This window comes from Protopterus annectens, chromosome 7.part0, assembly GCF_019279795.1.
Source record: "Protopterus annectens isolate FY-2018-M chromosome 7.part0, PAN1.0, whole genome shotgun sequence".
NCBI classification, from domain to species: Eukaryota; Metazoa; Chordata; order Ceratodontiformes; family Protopteridae; genus Protopterus; species Protopterus annectens.
Window position 1 is genome coordinate 1,123,274,712 of NC_056739.1, and position 17,690 is coordinate 1,123,292,401.

Sequence of the window (17,690 nt, forward strand, 5' to 3'; positions counted from 1 at the left end):
TCAGCAAGAAGAGTATCTGAGTTACAGGCCCTCATGGCAGTACAGCCATTTATTATTTTTCATCAGGACAGAGTCTCATTGAGAACCAATCCTACATTTATGCCAAAGGTGGTATCCAGGGTCTCATTAAACCAAGCTATTCATTTGTCTACCTTCTTTCCGAATCCACAAAACAAAGGGGAGAAACTTCTGCACACCCTGGACATGCACAGACAGTTGCGCTACTACTTGGACAGAACTAAAAGTTACAGAAAAACTGACCAGCTGTTGGTAGCATATGCTGCTGGTGCACAAGGAAAAGCAATTTCCAAACAGACAATCTCAAAATGGATAGGGAATTGCATTCGTTTTTGTTACTCCTTTCATGGAAAAACTGTGCCAGCTAACATTAGACCTCATTCCACGAGAGCCACAGCCACCTCCACAGCCTTCTTAAGAGGGGTGGCTACCAAGGAAATTTTAGAAGCTGCTACATGGCGCTCCGTGCATACATTTTCCAAGGATTACAATTTACCTTTATATTCCAGATCCAGAGCAGGCTTTGCTACGGCAGTCCTGCAGGGCATTTTAGCTACACCATCCTATACATAGATCCTCCACCCCCAGATTGGCTATGGTATTCTACCCATATGTGATGACTGCAGATGCATCCTTGAAGGACATAGTACAGTTTTGTACCTACCATAAATGTAGATGTCCGATAGGTATGCATCTGCAGTCAGGTTTCCTCCTCCTTCCCCTCTGTGGTATTTCTTGGGTAATACTCCCTCTTATAGCTAGCTGGGGTTATCTATTATGGTGCATTTGTTTTTTATTACTGTGCATGTGTGGAATATTTTGCATTTCTCCAAATTTAGCCTTCCTTAGAGGGCACCTGGCATCTGGGGCAAGAAAAACTGAGGAAGATTGCGTCGGATGACTCTTTTATACCCCAGGCGCTCTGACGTTGGGGAGGGGGCGATATCATCTGACGCCGGACCCAGACTTTGGAATCAGGCCGACCGAAGGGCTGCCTGAGGCAGGACAACCCATATGTGATGACTGCAGATGCATACCTATCGGACATCTACATTTATAGTAGGTACAAAACTGTACTTTGTGTACACTTGCCATAAATGTAGATGTTCGAGTGTATTCACTGTTGCAGTCCAGGTTACCCTCCCGCCATCCCCCTGTCATTCTTTAATTTATCTTTCCTTCTCTATCTTCTACAACCTATGTGGTGTATTTGCTTGTAGATGAAGGTAAAGTTTATATTGATGCATGTATATATATAAATATTTAGAATATTGCTACCTTTTTGGGGGCACCTGACATTGGGGGCAAGAAAAACTAAAGAAAATGGTGTCGGCTGCATGTTTTATACCCCTGACGACCTGACGTCATGGAAGAGAAGACAGCAACCGATGCAGGACCCAAGACTTTGGAATTCAGGCCGACTGAGGGCAACCTGCCAGCAGATTACCCAAATGTAATGACTGCAACAGTGAATACATTTGAACATCTACATTTATGGTAAGTGTACACAACTGTACTTTTTTAGCTTAAAATAGACTCTGGGCCAGAGCTTGGATTTGGTTTAGTTTCTCCATTAAGTTTTATTTAGAAGTAGATGAAATTGTGTAGCTGTCCTGATGATGTTCTTCGTCTTCCATTGCTGCAGTCCTGACTATTGGGTATAGTCCGCGTCCAGTCGGCCCGAATACCAGAGTATAAGGCTGACGTCGGTCATGGCGCCTTAGACTGACGTCAGTACGTCAGGGTACTAATGCGCATGACCGACGTCATATCCTCAGTCTTTTTTGCCGCATGGTCCGATGCAGAAGCAATTTTGAGAGTGCAGGTTGGCGTTCTGAGATATTCCGAAACCGGAGTTTCAGACCGAAACAGAGTTGGCTAAGTACCCGTTGGGAACATTTTGGTTTTCTTGCCTCAGTATTTAACCGGATGTCAGAAAAAGTGAATAACTGTATTTCTTGTGGGAAGCAGATACCGCATAGGGATTATCATACATTGTGTATACCTTGTTTAGGGCCTGAGCACGACGTTGTTGGTTGCCGTTCTTGTGCTAGATTTAACAAACGCACTATTAAGAGGAGGCTAGATTGTGCCAGGTTAGTGTTTGGGAAGCGTTGCAATTATAATATGCCGTCGGATGCTCCGACGCCCGCTTCATCCAAGAAGCGCAAGGACAAAACAGTGAAGCCTAGGGTTGATGAACCGGCAGTCCCGGACGTCGGTTCTTTAGAAGGCTCAGTGGAGCCAGAGGTTTTGCCAGGAGTTTCTATGGAGTCTCAGGCAGAAACTTTACTGTTACAAGATGTGTCCTCTCAGGAGGTAGGCCAGGCTGAGGGGCCTTCTCAGGTAACTGTTCTTCCCTCTCTTCCCAAGGTAGTTAGGGCCTCTCCTTCTGTTGCCAAAGCTTCTTTTAGAGGTAGGCCAAGTTCAGCTTCTGTGGGGGCTTCTCCTAGCATTTCGGGCTCTGTTCCTAAGAAACATATGCTTAAAATGGCAGAAGATTTGATTACTATGATTAGAGGTTCTATGCCCCCGCCTGATAAGAGGCCTAGGGTGGAACAGGAGTTTGATAGTTTTGAACAGTGTTCACAGGCTTCAGAGTCTTCTGTGGAAGACTTACAGGAGTATCCTACTTATTCTGATTCGGATGTGGATGATTCCACTCCTACAGCTTCTCCTCCTGAGGATTTCTCATTTTCAGAGACTCTACACTCCATGAGGGAGCACTTTAAATGGGAAGGCCAGGATTACTCTGATTCAGGAAAAGGCTTAGGGAATTTTTGTTTTACCCCAGCATAGGCCCTTAGCTATTCCTCCTGTGTTGAATGTGGTGGAGGATGTTTTGCAGAGGCTTCCCTGAATCCTGACTCCTTACCTCCTGCTCCTGTTAAGCCTGATAGGTATTATAGGGTGCCCGAAGCTCATAAGTATTTGTTTAAGAGTCCTAGGGCGGACCCAGAAACTGTTTCTCAGGGGCCTAAAGGTGTTAAAGCTTCTGTGGTTAAAAATCCTGTACCCTCTGATAAAGAGGCAAGGGCTTTGGATAGGTGGGGAAAGAAAATGTATACTTCTTCCACTCTAGCCATGAGGGCGTTGAATTGTCAGTTTCACATGCTAAAATATCAAAATTATCTCCTTTCACAATTGAAATCTAAGGTGGATGCTTTGGCGGAAGGTATTGAGTGTAAAGAGTTGCTGGATTTGGTTCATGTGTCTGAACAAGTGGGTAAGCATTCTTTGCAGTGTGGTTTTGATGCTGTACAGGCCTCCTCGAGGGTGGCTGCTACTAGTTCTGTTCTTCGCAGGCATGCCTGGTTGAAGGATCAGAATTTGGCTGAGCATGTTAAGACAAGGATTTTGGATGCTCCTTTACAGTCTGATGTGTTGTTTGGATCGCCTGTGGAAGCAGTTTTAAAGAAAATGGAGGACAAAGCTAAGTCTATGCAGACTGTTAAAGATTTTTTGCAGGTGCAGCCTCCCAAGTTTAGTAGAAATTGGCCTGCTAAGGGGTGGACATATCCTGCTTATGATTCCCAGTCTAGGGGTAGGTCTAGTCGTGGTAGGGGCAGGGTTCCAGGTTCTTTTAGGCCTAGATCAGGAGTTCACCTGCTCAGACTTCTGGTGAGGGCAGGGGTCAGTCCTTTCGTAAACAGACCCAATGACCTGCCTTTTCAGCTGCCAGTGGACTCTCGTCTGGCAGCTCCTTTGGGAGGAAGACTGTCTCTTTTCAAAGAAAATTGGGATTTGATTACTCAAGACAGATGGGTGTTGGATATCATTCATCACGGTTACAGATTTTATTTCCACACAATGCCCCCTTTCAAAGGCATGCCAGACGTTCCTCCTCCACAAAGAAAAGAGGCTCACAAGCAAGTTTCTCAGTTACTCCAGATGGGGGCCATTCAGCCAGTCCCTGTATCGGAAAGGGGCCTAGGTTTTTATTCTCGCCTGTTCCTAGTACCAAAGAAGGGGAACACGTGGAGACCAATTTTGGATTTGTCTATCCTCAACACTTATCTGGACATTCCCAAGTTCAAGATGTTGACGTTACAACAGCTTTTACCTCTACTGGGCAAAGATCACTGGATGGTAACTTTAGATCTCAAGGAAGCTTACCTTCATGTGCCTATAAGGCTAGGTTGCAGGAAGTATCTGCGGTTTGAACTGGAGATTTTCATTATCAGTTCTCTGCATTGCCCTTTGGCTTATCTACTGCGCCCAGAGTATTTACAAAGGTTCTGGCTCCAGTGATAGCTTACTTCAGGCTTCAAGAAATTCAAATCTATCCTTACTTGGACGACTGCCTGATTCTGGCTCAAGAAAAGGAAGACCTTCTACAGCATCTGGAATATGTCATAGCAGTGCTAAGATGCCTAGGGTATTCTGTGAACGAAATAAAGTCCAGTCTAGTACCCCCTCAAGACATGTGCTTTCTGGGTGTGAGACTGAATACAGCAGCCCAGATGGCCTTTTTAACCCCGGACAAACAAAAGAGTCTGTCACTTTACTTCCATCAACTATCTCATCAGTCCGTGCTGACTGCAAGGACAGTCCTTCAAGCATTAGGGTTCATGGCATCTTGTATTCTGGTGCTTCCCAATGCCAAACTGCATATGAGGAAGCTGCAATGGTATCTCAAAATGTATGGACACAGCACTGCCAGGATTTGGACACTGTCATTCATATAATACCTTGCCTTCAAAAGAATTCTTGTGGTGGGCTCAGGAATGTCACCTAAACAAGGGACTCTCTGTGACCCGGCCAGAGGCGAGTCAGGTTTTAACGACAGATGCCTCGGACATTGCTTGGGGAGCTCATCTAAATGGAAAGTGGATACAGGACAAGTGGCCGGCCAGACTACAGCATCTACATATCAACATGAAGGAGATGTTAGCAGTCCAGTTTGCATTAATGGCTTTCAAGGAGTTACTTCTTCCAGGGCAGGTGTTGATTCTAACAGACAACACAACTGTCATGTGGTACATCAACAAGCAAGGGGAACACATTCTTATCCTCTATGCAGGCAGGCAATGATTTTATGGGAGACTGCGTTAAGCTTGCAACTAACTCTTCAGGCAAGGTTTCTGCCAGGAGCACAGAACTCCTTAGCAGATGTGTTAAGCAGACAAATCATGGATCCCCACGAGTGGAAACTGGATCTTCATGTATTTCAGAAATTGACAGTGTCATGGGGAACTCCAGACATAGATCTGTTCGCTTCTCCACTAAACCACCAGCTGCCAAAGTATTGCACAAAGGGGTTTCATCACACAGCTTGGAAAGTGGATGCTCTGTCTTTCAGTTGGAAAAACCTTCATGTCTATGCCTTTCCACCTCTGCCTCTTCTTCCAAAGGTACTATTAAAGGTCAGACAAGACAGGCCAAGGATGATTTTGATAGCTCCAGATTGGCCTCGGCAACACTGGTATCCACTACTACGGAGTCTAGTAAAGAAGCCTCCATGGCCTTTACCTCTGATTCCTCATCTGCTATCTCAGAAGGAAGGTCATCTGCTCAATGTCAAGCTTCACTCTCTTCATCTAACAGCCTGGCATATTCTCTGTTGAAACACAGCAGGTCTCAACTTCCTCAACAAGTTTTAAATGTGATTATGGAAGCTAGAAGACCTAGTACAAGGAAGGTGTATGCAGAAAAATGGAAGAGATTTTTATTTTGGAGTACAGCAAAGAATTTGGAGATTTCTGAGCTTAATTTGAGTGTGGCTCTTCAATATCTTACTGAGTTATTGGACAAAGGGTTGTCCTTCTCTTCCATTAAGATTCATGCTGCAGCAATTTCAGCTCACTATGATTGTGACCCACCTTTGTTTTCGCATCCTTTGTTCAAGCAGTTTCTTAGAGGGGCAAAGAATATAAGACCCCCGTAGAGCTCCTACTCCTGCTTGGGATCTCAATTTTGTGTTGGAAAAACTTACTCTACAACCTTTTGAGCCTGCGGCTACTGCTGAATTGAAATACTTGTCATGGAAGACTGCTTTTCTGTTGGCTATTACTTCTGCAAGAAGGGTGTCTGAGTTGCAGGCCCTTATGGCAGTTGAGCCCTTTTGATTTTCCATAAGGATAGGGTATCATTACGCACTAATCCATCCTTTATGCCTAAGGTGGTTTCTAGTGTGGCTTTAAACCAAACTATTCATTTGCCTACTTTTTATGCAGACCCCCAAAATAAAGGGAAAAGATTTTGCACACTTTAGATGTACACAGGCAGTTCTGATATTATTTAAGCAGGACTAAGGATTTTAGGCAGTCTCAGCAGTTGTTTGTTTCTTTTGCTTTGAGTTCACAGGGCAAGCCTGTGTCAAAACAAACTATTTCCAGGTGGATTGGCTTTTGCATTGCATTTTGTTATTCCCATCATGGCAAGGAGATTCCATCTGGGATTAGGCCTCATTCCACTAGGGCTACTGCCACTTCAACAGCATTTCTAAGGGGGGTGGCAACTAAGGATATTTTGGAAGCAGCTACTTGGAGTTCAGTGCATACTTTCTCTAAGCATTATCACCTTCCTATCTACTCTAAGTCTAGGGCTGGTTTTGCCACAGCTGTTTTGCAAGGCATGTTGTCAGCTCCTACTTCTTTATAAATTGCCAGCCTCCCTTACCTCTGCTTTGGAATTCTACCCAATATTCAGGACTGCAGCAATGGAAGACGAAGAACATAGTACAGTTTTGTACCTACCATAAATGTAGATGTTCGAGGATTCCATTGCTGCAGTCCAATTTACCCTCCCTCCTTCCCCTCTGATTTTAGGGGTGGTTGTGTAGGTGAGTTTACATGCTTATGTTTTTTAGGGGTGGTTGTGTAGGTGAGTTTACATGCTTATGTTTTTGTATATATTGTTGCATATATTGTACATGTTTTTGGATGCAGGTTTTCTGGGACTTGTCTTTTTAGGGTCTTCTGACATCTGGGGCAAGAAAAGACTGAGGATATGACGTCGGTCATGCGCATTAGTACCCTGACGTACTGACGTCAGTCTAAGGCGCCATGACCGACGTCAGCCTTATACTCTGGTATTCGGGCCGACTGGACGCGGACTATACCCAATAGTCAGGACTGCAGCAATGGAATCCTCGAACATCTACATTTATGGTAGGTACAAAACTGTACTTTCTTTACGTTTCACTGTTGCAGTCATTACACTTGGGTTATCCTGTTGGCAGGCTACCCTCAATCGGCCTGAATTCCAAAGTCTTGGTCCGGCATCCGTTGCTGTCGCCTCTTCCCTGACGTCAGTGTGCCAGGGGTATAAAAGATGCATCCGACTCCATTTTCTTCAGTCTTTCTTGCCGCGCAGTGCCCGAAGCAGAAGCAGTTTGCAAGTGCCGGTCGGATGCCTCCTGAGATTTTCGTGTTCGAATTTCAGATCCGAAGTCTTCTTTAAAAGATAAGTACCCCGTTGGGGAAAACTTTTTTCTTGCTCCAGACCGATGTCAGAAAAAGTTAATAATTGTATTTCTTGTGGGAAGCAAATACCTCATAAGGATTTTCATTCTTACTGTACTCCTTGCCCAGGCCCTGACCACGACGTTGCTTGTTGTCGGTTTTGTGCTAGATTTAACCAGCGCACTATAAAGCACCGGTACGATTTTGCTTTTCACTATTTTGGCAGAAGATTTAATTACACAATGCCATCGGATAGCCAACCAACTACCACAATTCACAAGAAGTGCAAAGAAAAAGAAAAGAACAGGCATCCGAGGTCTAAAACCGATGATGAGGCTTCTTCTAAGCCAGTCGCCGGTTCGCCGGCTCTTATTGAGGCGCTTTCGCAGGCCCTGATGCCCACTACTTTGGACCCGCGGGCTGCTACAGACTCCCTCGTGGAGTCGCCTAGGCCGCTGGAAGCTCAAGGTATTGGACCTTCGGAAACTATTCCCTCAGATGGGTCTGGAGCCGGTGAGCAGGCATCGGCTTCTGAGGGTGTTTTCAGACCTACTCAGTTGTACATTACAGTGACTCCAGCTACAAAGGCAAAGACTAAAACATCTTTAAAGACAAAGAAACAAGTACAACAGCCTCATGCTCAGGCTTCCATGCCCAAAAAACAAATGCTCAAAATGGCCAAGGACTTAATTACTTTGATCAGGGGTTCCTATCCCCCTCCTGATAAGAGGCCTAGGCAAGAGACTGAATATGAATCTTCAGATCAGATTTCCATTTCTTCAGCTTCCTCTTCTGATCAGGAATACTTTGTTCCTCCCTATGAGGATTCTGATGCTGAAGAATCTATCTCTTCTGCCTCTCCTCCTGAGGATTTCTCTTTTGGGGAAACCTTGCATACCATGAGGGAACATTTCCACTGGGAGAGCCAAGATTATTCTGAATCTAAGAAAAGGCTCAGGGACTTCCTTTTACTTGACAACACAGGCCCCTAGCTATCCCGCCTGTGTTAGACATTGTAGATGATGTATTTTCAGAGTCCAGCCCGACTCCTGACTCCTTACCTCCAGCTCCTGTTAAGCCGCATAGGTACTACAGGGTGCCTAACTTTCATAAATTCCTTTTCAAGAACCCTGCTGCTGACCCTGAAACTGTCTCTCAGGGTCCCAAAGGGGTCAAGGCATCCACTGCAAAAAACCCTACCCCTGCTGACAGGGATTCTAGGGCATTAGACAGATGGGGAAAGAAGATTTACACCTCTGCTATAAGGGCTTTAAATTGTCAGTTTCATGTGCTCAAATATCAGCAATATATTATGTCACTGCTTAAACAGAAAATGTTGATAAATTCTGAAGGTGCAGAAAACAAAGAAATGCAGGATTTATTGCATGCAGCTGAGCAAGTTGAAAAGCATACTTTGCAATGTGGTTTTGATTCTTTGGAGGCCTCCTGCAGGGCCGCTGTCACGGGTTCTGTCATTAGGAGACATGCTTGGTTAAAGGAACAAAATTTACCATATCATGTTAAAGCAAAATTATTAGATGCTCCATTACAGCATACTTTGTTTGGTGTTAAAGCAGAAGAGGTGTTAAAGAAAATGGAGGACAAAGCTAAATTTATGCAAACAGTCAAGGATTTCTTACAGGTACAGCCTCCAAGATTTAGCAGACACTGGCCTACAAAGAATTGGTCCTTTCCAGTGTCAGACAGACCACAAAGGGGCAGATACAGACACCCAAGAGGCAGATCCCAGCCCCAAGGTTCATACAGGTCTAAACAATGGGGTGCTTCTACCTCTAAAAGTGGAGAAGACAAATCACAGCCTTACAGGAAACAGTCCCACTGACTTTGCCCTGTCTGCGCCAAGCATTTATCTTCTGGCAGCACCTTTAGGGGGAAAACTAGTACTTTTTTCTCAAAATTGGCACATAATAACCCAGGACAAATGGGTCTTAGACATAGTGTCACGGGGCTACAAGTTTCACTTTCATACCCTACCAAGGGCAACCAGTTGGCCAGACCTACCAAAAAAACAATGGGCAGAGGCACAAAAACAAGTCTCATCCCTCATGGACATGAGGGCCATTCAACAAGTACCAGAACAAGAGCAAGGACAAGGATTTTATTCAACTGTTCTTGGTACCCAGAAAGGACAAAGCCTGGAGACCAATACTGGACCTATCTATTCTAAACACATATCTGGATATACCAAAATTCAAAATGTTGACCTTACAGCAACTTCTGCCCATGCTGGGCAAAAAGGCTTGGCTTGTGACTTTAGACCTAAAAGAGGCATACCTGCATGTCCGAATCAGACGATCATGCAGAAGATACCTCAGATTCAAAGCTGGCTCAATGCACTACCAATTATCTGCACTGCCTTTTGGATTATCTACTGCGCCGTCTGGCTCTGCCTCTGGGCCGGCGTCCACCTTGTCCTCCTCTGCCTCTGAAGGACGAGGGGTCCAGAGCGAAACGGGACTGTTGAGACTTCCGGAACCACATCTTCTTCTGTCCCCTTTTGTTCCTGGAGAAGGACCTCTGGGGAGCAGAGTAGTGGACTCCGGCAGGCAATGTCTTCCCGTCTTTCTCGCTCTGGACCAGCGTGTCGCAGACGGTCTTGCCAAAAAGCGAAGAACCATCAAAAGGGGCATTTGCGAAGGATGCCTTGAAGGGTTCCGCAAAGTCGCCGAGGCGGAGCGAAGCGTGTCATCTCAAAACAATGCCCGCTCCACTAGCTCTAGGGGCTCCTTCCATGGCATGGGAGAGGAGCCGCATAGAAGTGTTCGTGATGGAATTGAGAGTGGCCAATCGAGCTGAGAACACCACCTTATCCTCAGTCGACATGGACTCTGGGGGCGATCCGGCATATTTCTTGATGAGATCCCGCTGGAGTCGTATGACGTGTGCCATATAGTTCAGCGACCTCACTGCGAAGGTAGCTGAAGCGAACATCTGCTTCCCCAGGCGGTCCATCGTCCGAGACTCCTTGTCGGGAGGATGGACCAAGGAACTCTCCTGGGCTAGTTCCTTCTTGGTGGCAGCCGCCACCAACATGGCATCTACAGGAGCACCCTTGCTCCATACCGCCCTATCAGTGGGGGGGACTAAGGATTTTATCCGGCCTCTTTGGAATGGGCTCAACAGTGTCCAGTTCTATCCATGCCCTGGTAGTGATGAGATCTACCAGGGGACCAGCGGGAGGGGACACCCAAGAGGTAGATGGGCCTGCGTCAAACACCTCCAGGAACACAGACTCATCCGAGGAAGGCTTTTGGGCTGACCACCCCCCCTCTAATTCGAAGCATTTCCATAATGTCTCCAAAGGAGACGTCCTCGGGGGGTGACCTTGGGGAAACCTTCCCCTTCCTCTAAATCCGTGTCTTCTGTCTAAGACTTAGGTGAGTCCAAGTGCCTCCTCTTGCACTTACGTTTGTGAGGGACCTCCTCGGGGGGGGCTGTCCGAAGAAGCCTCACCAATCACATCTTGTTCCTCTAAGGGAACGACCTGGGACGTAGGCGCAAGCTGTCCCTGGGGCCAGGTGATGGAAGGTAGGCCCGTCTGAGAAGGAGTGCAGGGTTGATCCGTAGTCAGAGCCTGGGGCCTGGAATCCCTCGACAATACCCTCTCCACTACATCGAACGCCAAGGGAGAACTGCTCTCTCTAGGATCCGAGAGCAGCCCCCACGGATCCGATGTGTGGATCAGGGCCGGCGCCGAAGCAATCAGATCCGAAGAGCCAGTATACTCTGACCGAGCCGGAGCCGAAGACACACTGACCTCTCCGGATCCGAAGCTCAGCTCTCGGCTCCGAGATCTTGGATCTGAAAAGGGACCCAACAAACTCGAGGGCACGGTCGGAGCCAAAGTACGAAGCACTATCGGCGCCAAACCTCCCCCGACTCCTATGCAACCCAGATCCGAAGGCTCCGAACCCTGAAAGTGGGTCAGAGAAGGAGCAATCAGGGCGAAAAAGGGGGTTGAGCTTCCCCCCGGAGGGGGGGAGGCATGAGCACTCCCATCTGCAGCTGGGCCTGGAGGAACCTACACATCATCCGGTCCATATCTGCATCGGACAAGCTTCGGGTAGACCTAGAGGAGGCCACCGAGGCGGGCCGGGAGTGCCGCTCGATGACCTCGACGGCGACCGGGTCTCCTCCTCCGGCTCCGGGGAGAAGCGATGTGAATGGAGCCGGGAAGGAGAAGGCCCGGAAGCCCTGGGAGAAGCAGCTTGCTTAGCCGGCAGAGACGAGGAGGAAGACTCGGCCCGCCGCATGTGTGGTGTCTCTCCTTCTCTCACCTAGCATCCCTCTCCTCCTGGCCCAAGGTGGGAGGTTGAGTCCCGGCCAGTGGAGCAGGGGTGGAAGGGGGCACTGCCGCGGCAGGTGCCATCAAGGGAGAGGAGGCCGAAGCCGAATCCGGGGGCAAAAGCCCCTCCGAATCAGCTTCGATCTCCTGTCCTTTAGAGCCCTGGGTTTGAAGGCTGCACAAATAGTGCAGCCTGAGGAAAGGTGGTCAACCCCAAGGCAAATAACACACCGTGTGGCCATCCGCCGGGGATAGCTTATGGCCACACTCTGTGCATTTAGAGAAAAAAGTTTTTGGGGCCTCAGACATAGTTAAACTAAGAAAACAACGCAAGGCCCAACACACACATGGGGAGGAATAAACTACACTAAAATTAACCAGATAACAATATTAAAACTAAAGGGTTTTAAATACAAGGGCAACACACAAAACAACAAGCAATATTACACTACAGAAAAATTAGAAAAGCAATATTTTTCTCACAGAATGACCAAAACCCACGCCTGGAACTCATTCAAAGCTGTTGAGTCAACCGCAGCAAAAGAAATCTGAGGTCAGAGAGGGATGGCAGGGGATTATGGGTAAGGGGAGGAGCTTGGAGCTCGGATCTTAGCTGTTTGAAGCTGCCGGCTCGGATCCGATATGGATCCGATACCCACAGGTTGATGGACAAATGAAGTTAACTAGTTCAGATCTATACTTTCATTGAGGTGAATCTTAGTGTATAGAGTGTACTCTGCCATCCTACATACATTTTTCATGCATAGTACTTTCATCTAGGGATGTTGTCACTTCCTCATATTTTAATGTACGAGTTTGTGACATGGACTTCTGTCTAGCGTTCACAAAATGGTACAGATTAGATTCAGTTTAGGAGCAGAACTGATTTTTGGGGGAAGGAGTGCTGAAAATAATTTTTGCCATTATCCACTACAATAGATTGGTCAAGTGTGTGCTGTATCAGCCTTCTGCAAGGAAAAAGTTGTGTGAGGTTGGCAGCCTAACAACAGATCTTGGTGGGAGAAAATTAACCTTTTTCTGTTCATTTTATCTCCCTTTTTTATTTTAACTTGAAAACTATTAGATGCTTGTGTTCTAGTCATTTTATACTTTGTCAGTAATTTTCATAGCATCCCTAAAAATGGCAAAGGATAGCATCTGATTTATATGGTGGCATGTGCTAGACTGTGAAGTGGTGCACCAACACAAGACAGATGGCCAGCTTATACCAAGGGCACATTTGACCAATGGAGAAAAAAAGTTCAGATTCTTCATAGTTAACAGAAGCCTGCTTTTGTAATACTGGTAGAGGTTCATAAGTAATTACTAGGCTAACTGCCCTTGTGGGGCCATTTTAAGCCTAGCCAATTTTCCTCTTTGTGCTTGAAATAATCCATCCCATTTGGTTATAGACTGGGCTTTACCCATCCCATGGTTGATAATTATATAATACCCCTAATAAGAATAACTGAGATTGTACCTTAGATAATTTGAGGGGACCCATGCATGGGATAAAGCATTTAGGAGATGCTTTTGACCATTAGTAGTACAGGGGGTGGTCCTGGGGTAAATTTTCTGTTTCCAATCCATAGTTCTAAGTTGCATTTGAAATTGGCCGAGGATGAACTTTGTTTTATCTGGATGGTAATTCTGTTCCACAGTAGTTGTATCCCTGCATAATGTACCTGTCCCTCCAAACCATTCTGGTGATGCTGTAGGAGAGGTTTAAATCTCTAGAGTATTTCTGATGTCATTTGACTTGCAGATATGTAGTAAATCCATCCATAATGGGTGTGAGGGATGCCTTGTATGCCAGACATAGGTCACCTCGTAGAAGTCTGTTGGATGCCAAGTATAGTGACAGGGCTTTGAGTTGGTCCATGTAGGGCATGTTTAAGCCTTGTATCCTTTTAGTAAGGTATCTCTGTGGGCATTCCATTTGTTGCGTGTGTCTGGATAGATACATGCCAAAGGGGGTATTATATTCAATGATTGGCCTAACGAAGGCTGAGTAAAGGGGGGGCAATGACATCCGTAGATCTAGATCCCTAGATAGGTATATTCTTAGTCTCTAATTTTGTTGTCAGATTAATTTTATTTTTCCTATCTTCTGTTATGGTGAGCTTGTATTTCATTATGCAGGTAGCTGGGAAGAGCAAAAAATGTTTACGCTGGAAAATATATTAAAATGTTGAGAGGTGCAGAGGAACCATTTTTGCTGAAAAATGAAATGAGAAAGTGCAGTGGTATTTAGGGATGCACAAGAAAGAGATTTCCTGGAAGTATAGGAAGGAGTTGTACGGATTACTGGGAAGCCATGTCATGTATGTTAATGGGATAATGCATAGACTGAGACTCAAAACAGAAATTAAGGCATTTTATGAGAGCAGACACTAATCACAGTAATGCCAGAATTCCTGATGTAAGATGTAATGATTCTTCAGAAATGTAATTTGTAATTTAAATGCTGTATTATAAAAAGATAGCAGTCAGTATACTTAGAGGCTGATGGAAACTTGAGGCCCTAAAACAAGTCACATTGGTGATAAATATAGTTACACTGGTGTTAGAAAAGAGAGAAATATTAAGTTACAAAATGCCATAATATCTTGTTTTCTTTGTGTGCTTGTCTGTGTAGGTCAAAAACTTTGGTCGCTCAGGACGGACTAAGTACACTCATCTGGTGGACCAGGACACAACTTCATTTGAGTCTGCATGGGCACAAGAAAGTGCACAGAATACAAAATTCTTCAAGCAGAAGGCAGCTGGAGTGAGGGATATTTTTGACAGGCCATCAGCCAAGAAGAGAAAAGCTTAGTGGACAACTTGAATTTGACATGGGATATGGTTTCATTGGGAAGAGTTCCTTTGCATCAACATGTTCATCTTGTATTTTTTTCTTTTCAGGATTTGTTAACATTCCTGTCTCTTTCATCATTCAGTTTCTAATTTTTGAACTGTCACTACTTCTGACCAAGCTGTATATAAATGGTGAGCTTTGGTTGGGGACAGCCAAATAGATAAGGACTTTGAACTTTTATTTTTGTTTGAATTTGTAAAACATCCCAGAAAAAAAGTCATAATGGGGCTTTAACATTTTATTATAGTTTTATTTTAACTTTTTAAAGTATCTCTTCAACATATGTGAGCACACTAAAGTGAAGGGCAGTAGGCATTGACCCATAGCGCATTTAAAATGGTTTTGGAGAAAAAAATTTCCTGTAGAACTGCTTTTGTTACTGTTCCCTTACTGATTTATTTATTGAAAATGCTCTTGTTCAAATGAATGGTTGATGTGACTGACTCAGGCTTCTCTTAAAAAAAGGGGGGGGGGGTTGTTATATGGTTCCTTTTGTAGCATATTGTATAGTGGGACTAGCATCTCAGGTCAATCATTCCAGCAGTCATGTGGCTAGAAACTGCACACTGCATCACTGTCAACTCATTTGGGGAGGTATTGGTATAAAGTGAATGACCATTTTAGGCAGCCTGGTGGATTATTAGGAGATCTATTACAGTTACATCTTGTGCTCATTCCTGACCTCCACTCAGTGTTCAGAACTGCATGTTCTCTCCATGTCTACATGTTTTTTTTTCTCTAAATAGTCTGATTTATGCCCACCTTACAAAAACATATAGATAAATTGGATACTCTAAGCTGTCAATATGTAATGCATTACCCCTGTACTGTTGTGTCCCAAAGTATGGCTGAAAAGGGTATATGGTAAGTTTATTACCCAGGTAACAGATGAATAAATTAACGGGAGCATTTCTGAAGTAGAGTCAAGTAATGGAATTTTTCTGTTAGTATGAATATACATGTGTGGCAACTGTATCTGTCTGGCCCATACAAATGCCTTCCTTCTCTTAGGTTTTAAGGGGCATGTTCTTTAAAAACAGTTCTTTTCCAGTATTCATGCCAAATCTCATTGCAGTCACCCAAACTAAGTGCTTATCTTAGATACAGAAGGAAATCTGTGCACATCTCCCAAACCTGTGGCTTGCCTGTCTTTGCCAGGTACTGCACTCAAGATCATTATCAGTTTTGCATCTCCCATGTTCGACCTTCATGCAGTGCTTCAATCTGCTGTCTGTGCCAACAGTATAACTACTGTTCTCCACTACTGCCTTTGGTAAGCTCAATAGTCTTTTTTTTTTTTTTTTTTTTTTTTTTTTTTTTTTTTTAAACCATGAAGAGATTAAATCATGAGAAAAGACAATTGCCAGAAATATTTAGTGAGTCAGGAGTTCAGGGACAGCTAATACAAGGCAGGCTGGCATAAACTGTGGCTTTAGAAGCCCAGGACTGCTTATTTATCTTAAGTCAGCTGTTCAGGGAACAGTGCGTTTCCTTTGTCCTTTGGTATCCTCGTCTGAGAGGTACAGCCAACTCTACATCTCTTTTCACCCAAATAACAAGTGATATTGGTAGAGATGTTTTCTCTCCAATCAGTTCTTGGAAGTTTAAGTGATACTGGCTCTAAAATTGTTCATGTGGATGTTACTACTACTGCTTGAAGGCCTAGAAAAATATTCCTTGTGGCAGGCTTGGCCGTTTTGATTCTCGCTTCTAATGATTTTTGTAGGCGGAGTACCTCTGGGCAACAAGTCTGTTTTTGCCAGCCAGGATTAAGGATTCTTTCTGGCAAGACCTCACATTGCGCTTCAAGACCCCTGGTTATGCATCTCCCTTTTATTGCTTTAAAGGAATGGCAGATGTTTTGAGAACAGCTGCCCCTTGCATATGGTTGTAACTGCATTCAAAAATACAAATACAAAAGTCTGTGCATTTGCATTAAAAAAAAAATACAAATTTATTCAGTAACTGTTAAAATACATTTCTGGAGCTTGACACTGACTTAGCATAGCCACCCATCTGGTATTTTTTCAGGGCTACCCGGAAATCAGAATGTTGGCCCAGAAGTCTGGCAAGCACTGTACAAACTCTGGTATTCTGTTTATCTGTATAAAAAGAATGTTAGTTTGTAAAAAAAAAAAAAAAAAAAAAAAAAAAGAGAGAGAAAAGCAAAAGAAAATGTGCCACTTTACGATGACATCTGCATTGACATCATAAAATGGGTAGGAGAGTGGGTGGGAAATGGGTGTAGAAAGTCCTTGTGGCTTTGGCTCGGTTTTCAACACACAGAAAGATGGAAACCCTACCGTAACCCTTGGGCCATGAAGAACATGATAACATCTTGGTAGGATCACATGGGGATACACTAATTTTTTGAGTGGAGTGCACCACCAAGTTGCAGGGTGTCTTGGGCTGTACTGTGGCAGTACCTCATAAGCATGTCTTATTGCTGCTCAATGTTCTGGCTTGAACAACCAATTCCAGGTTACATTTTAAAACATTTTTTTTTTACTTTTAAAATTCATAGTATGCATGGATATTTCTGAGGGCAGTAATGTGCTGAGTGGCTATCCTGTCTTATTTTCAAGAACCATTTGTTCTGCCTAGTGGACATGGAACACCCATGTGTGAACTTCTTGCAGATGGGTAGAAAAGGTATTGGGCAGGATTATAGACATCTGTCCTGCTAATATAGGGCAATTGTTTTGCTTGCTGCACCTGCCTCACTGGCATGCTTCTCACCTCTGCTGTAATGAAATAATTACACTAAACTGAAAAGGAGACTCCCGAAGAGAAGACTGCATTGCTGACCATTAACCTGTAGTTTCCCTGGCAGATAGTAACCGGTCAAAGCTATCTAATCAATGGCGTTACCATGTGAGGTAAGCAGTGATGCTGGTTTCATATATGCGGCTGATGATGCTTTCCCAGAGACCTTTTATTAGTTTGAGCTTGCAGAGAGAGGACATTTTAAGTAGGTGGGATGATTTTCTTTTAAAGGTATTGAAACAAGTACAAGCAGAATGCCAGATACATTTTTTTGGGTTGCAGCAATTAGTTTGTTTTGGAGATGGGGATGATTGGTGAGTTTATATAAATCAAA

The 17,690-nt window shown here is 44.6% G+C and overlaps 1 protein-coding gene across 1 annotated transcript in view; it reads left to right on the forward strand.

The window, feature by feature from the left end:
* Window positions 1-17,690, forward strand: part of MFAP1 (microfibril associated protein 1) — a 637,732-nt gene that overhangs the window by 618,505 nt on the left and 1,537 nt on the right. Inside the window, exon 9 of the mRNA XM_044077701.1 lies at window positions 14,369-17,690. This exon is cut by the window's right edge and continues 1,537 nt beyond it. Coding sequence (XP_043933636.1) covers window positions 14,369-14,548 — 180 coding nt within the window. The 3' untranslated portion in view covers window positions 14,549-17,690. The remainder of the gene's footprint in view (window positions 1-14,368) is intronic.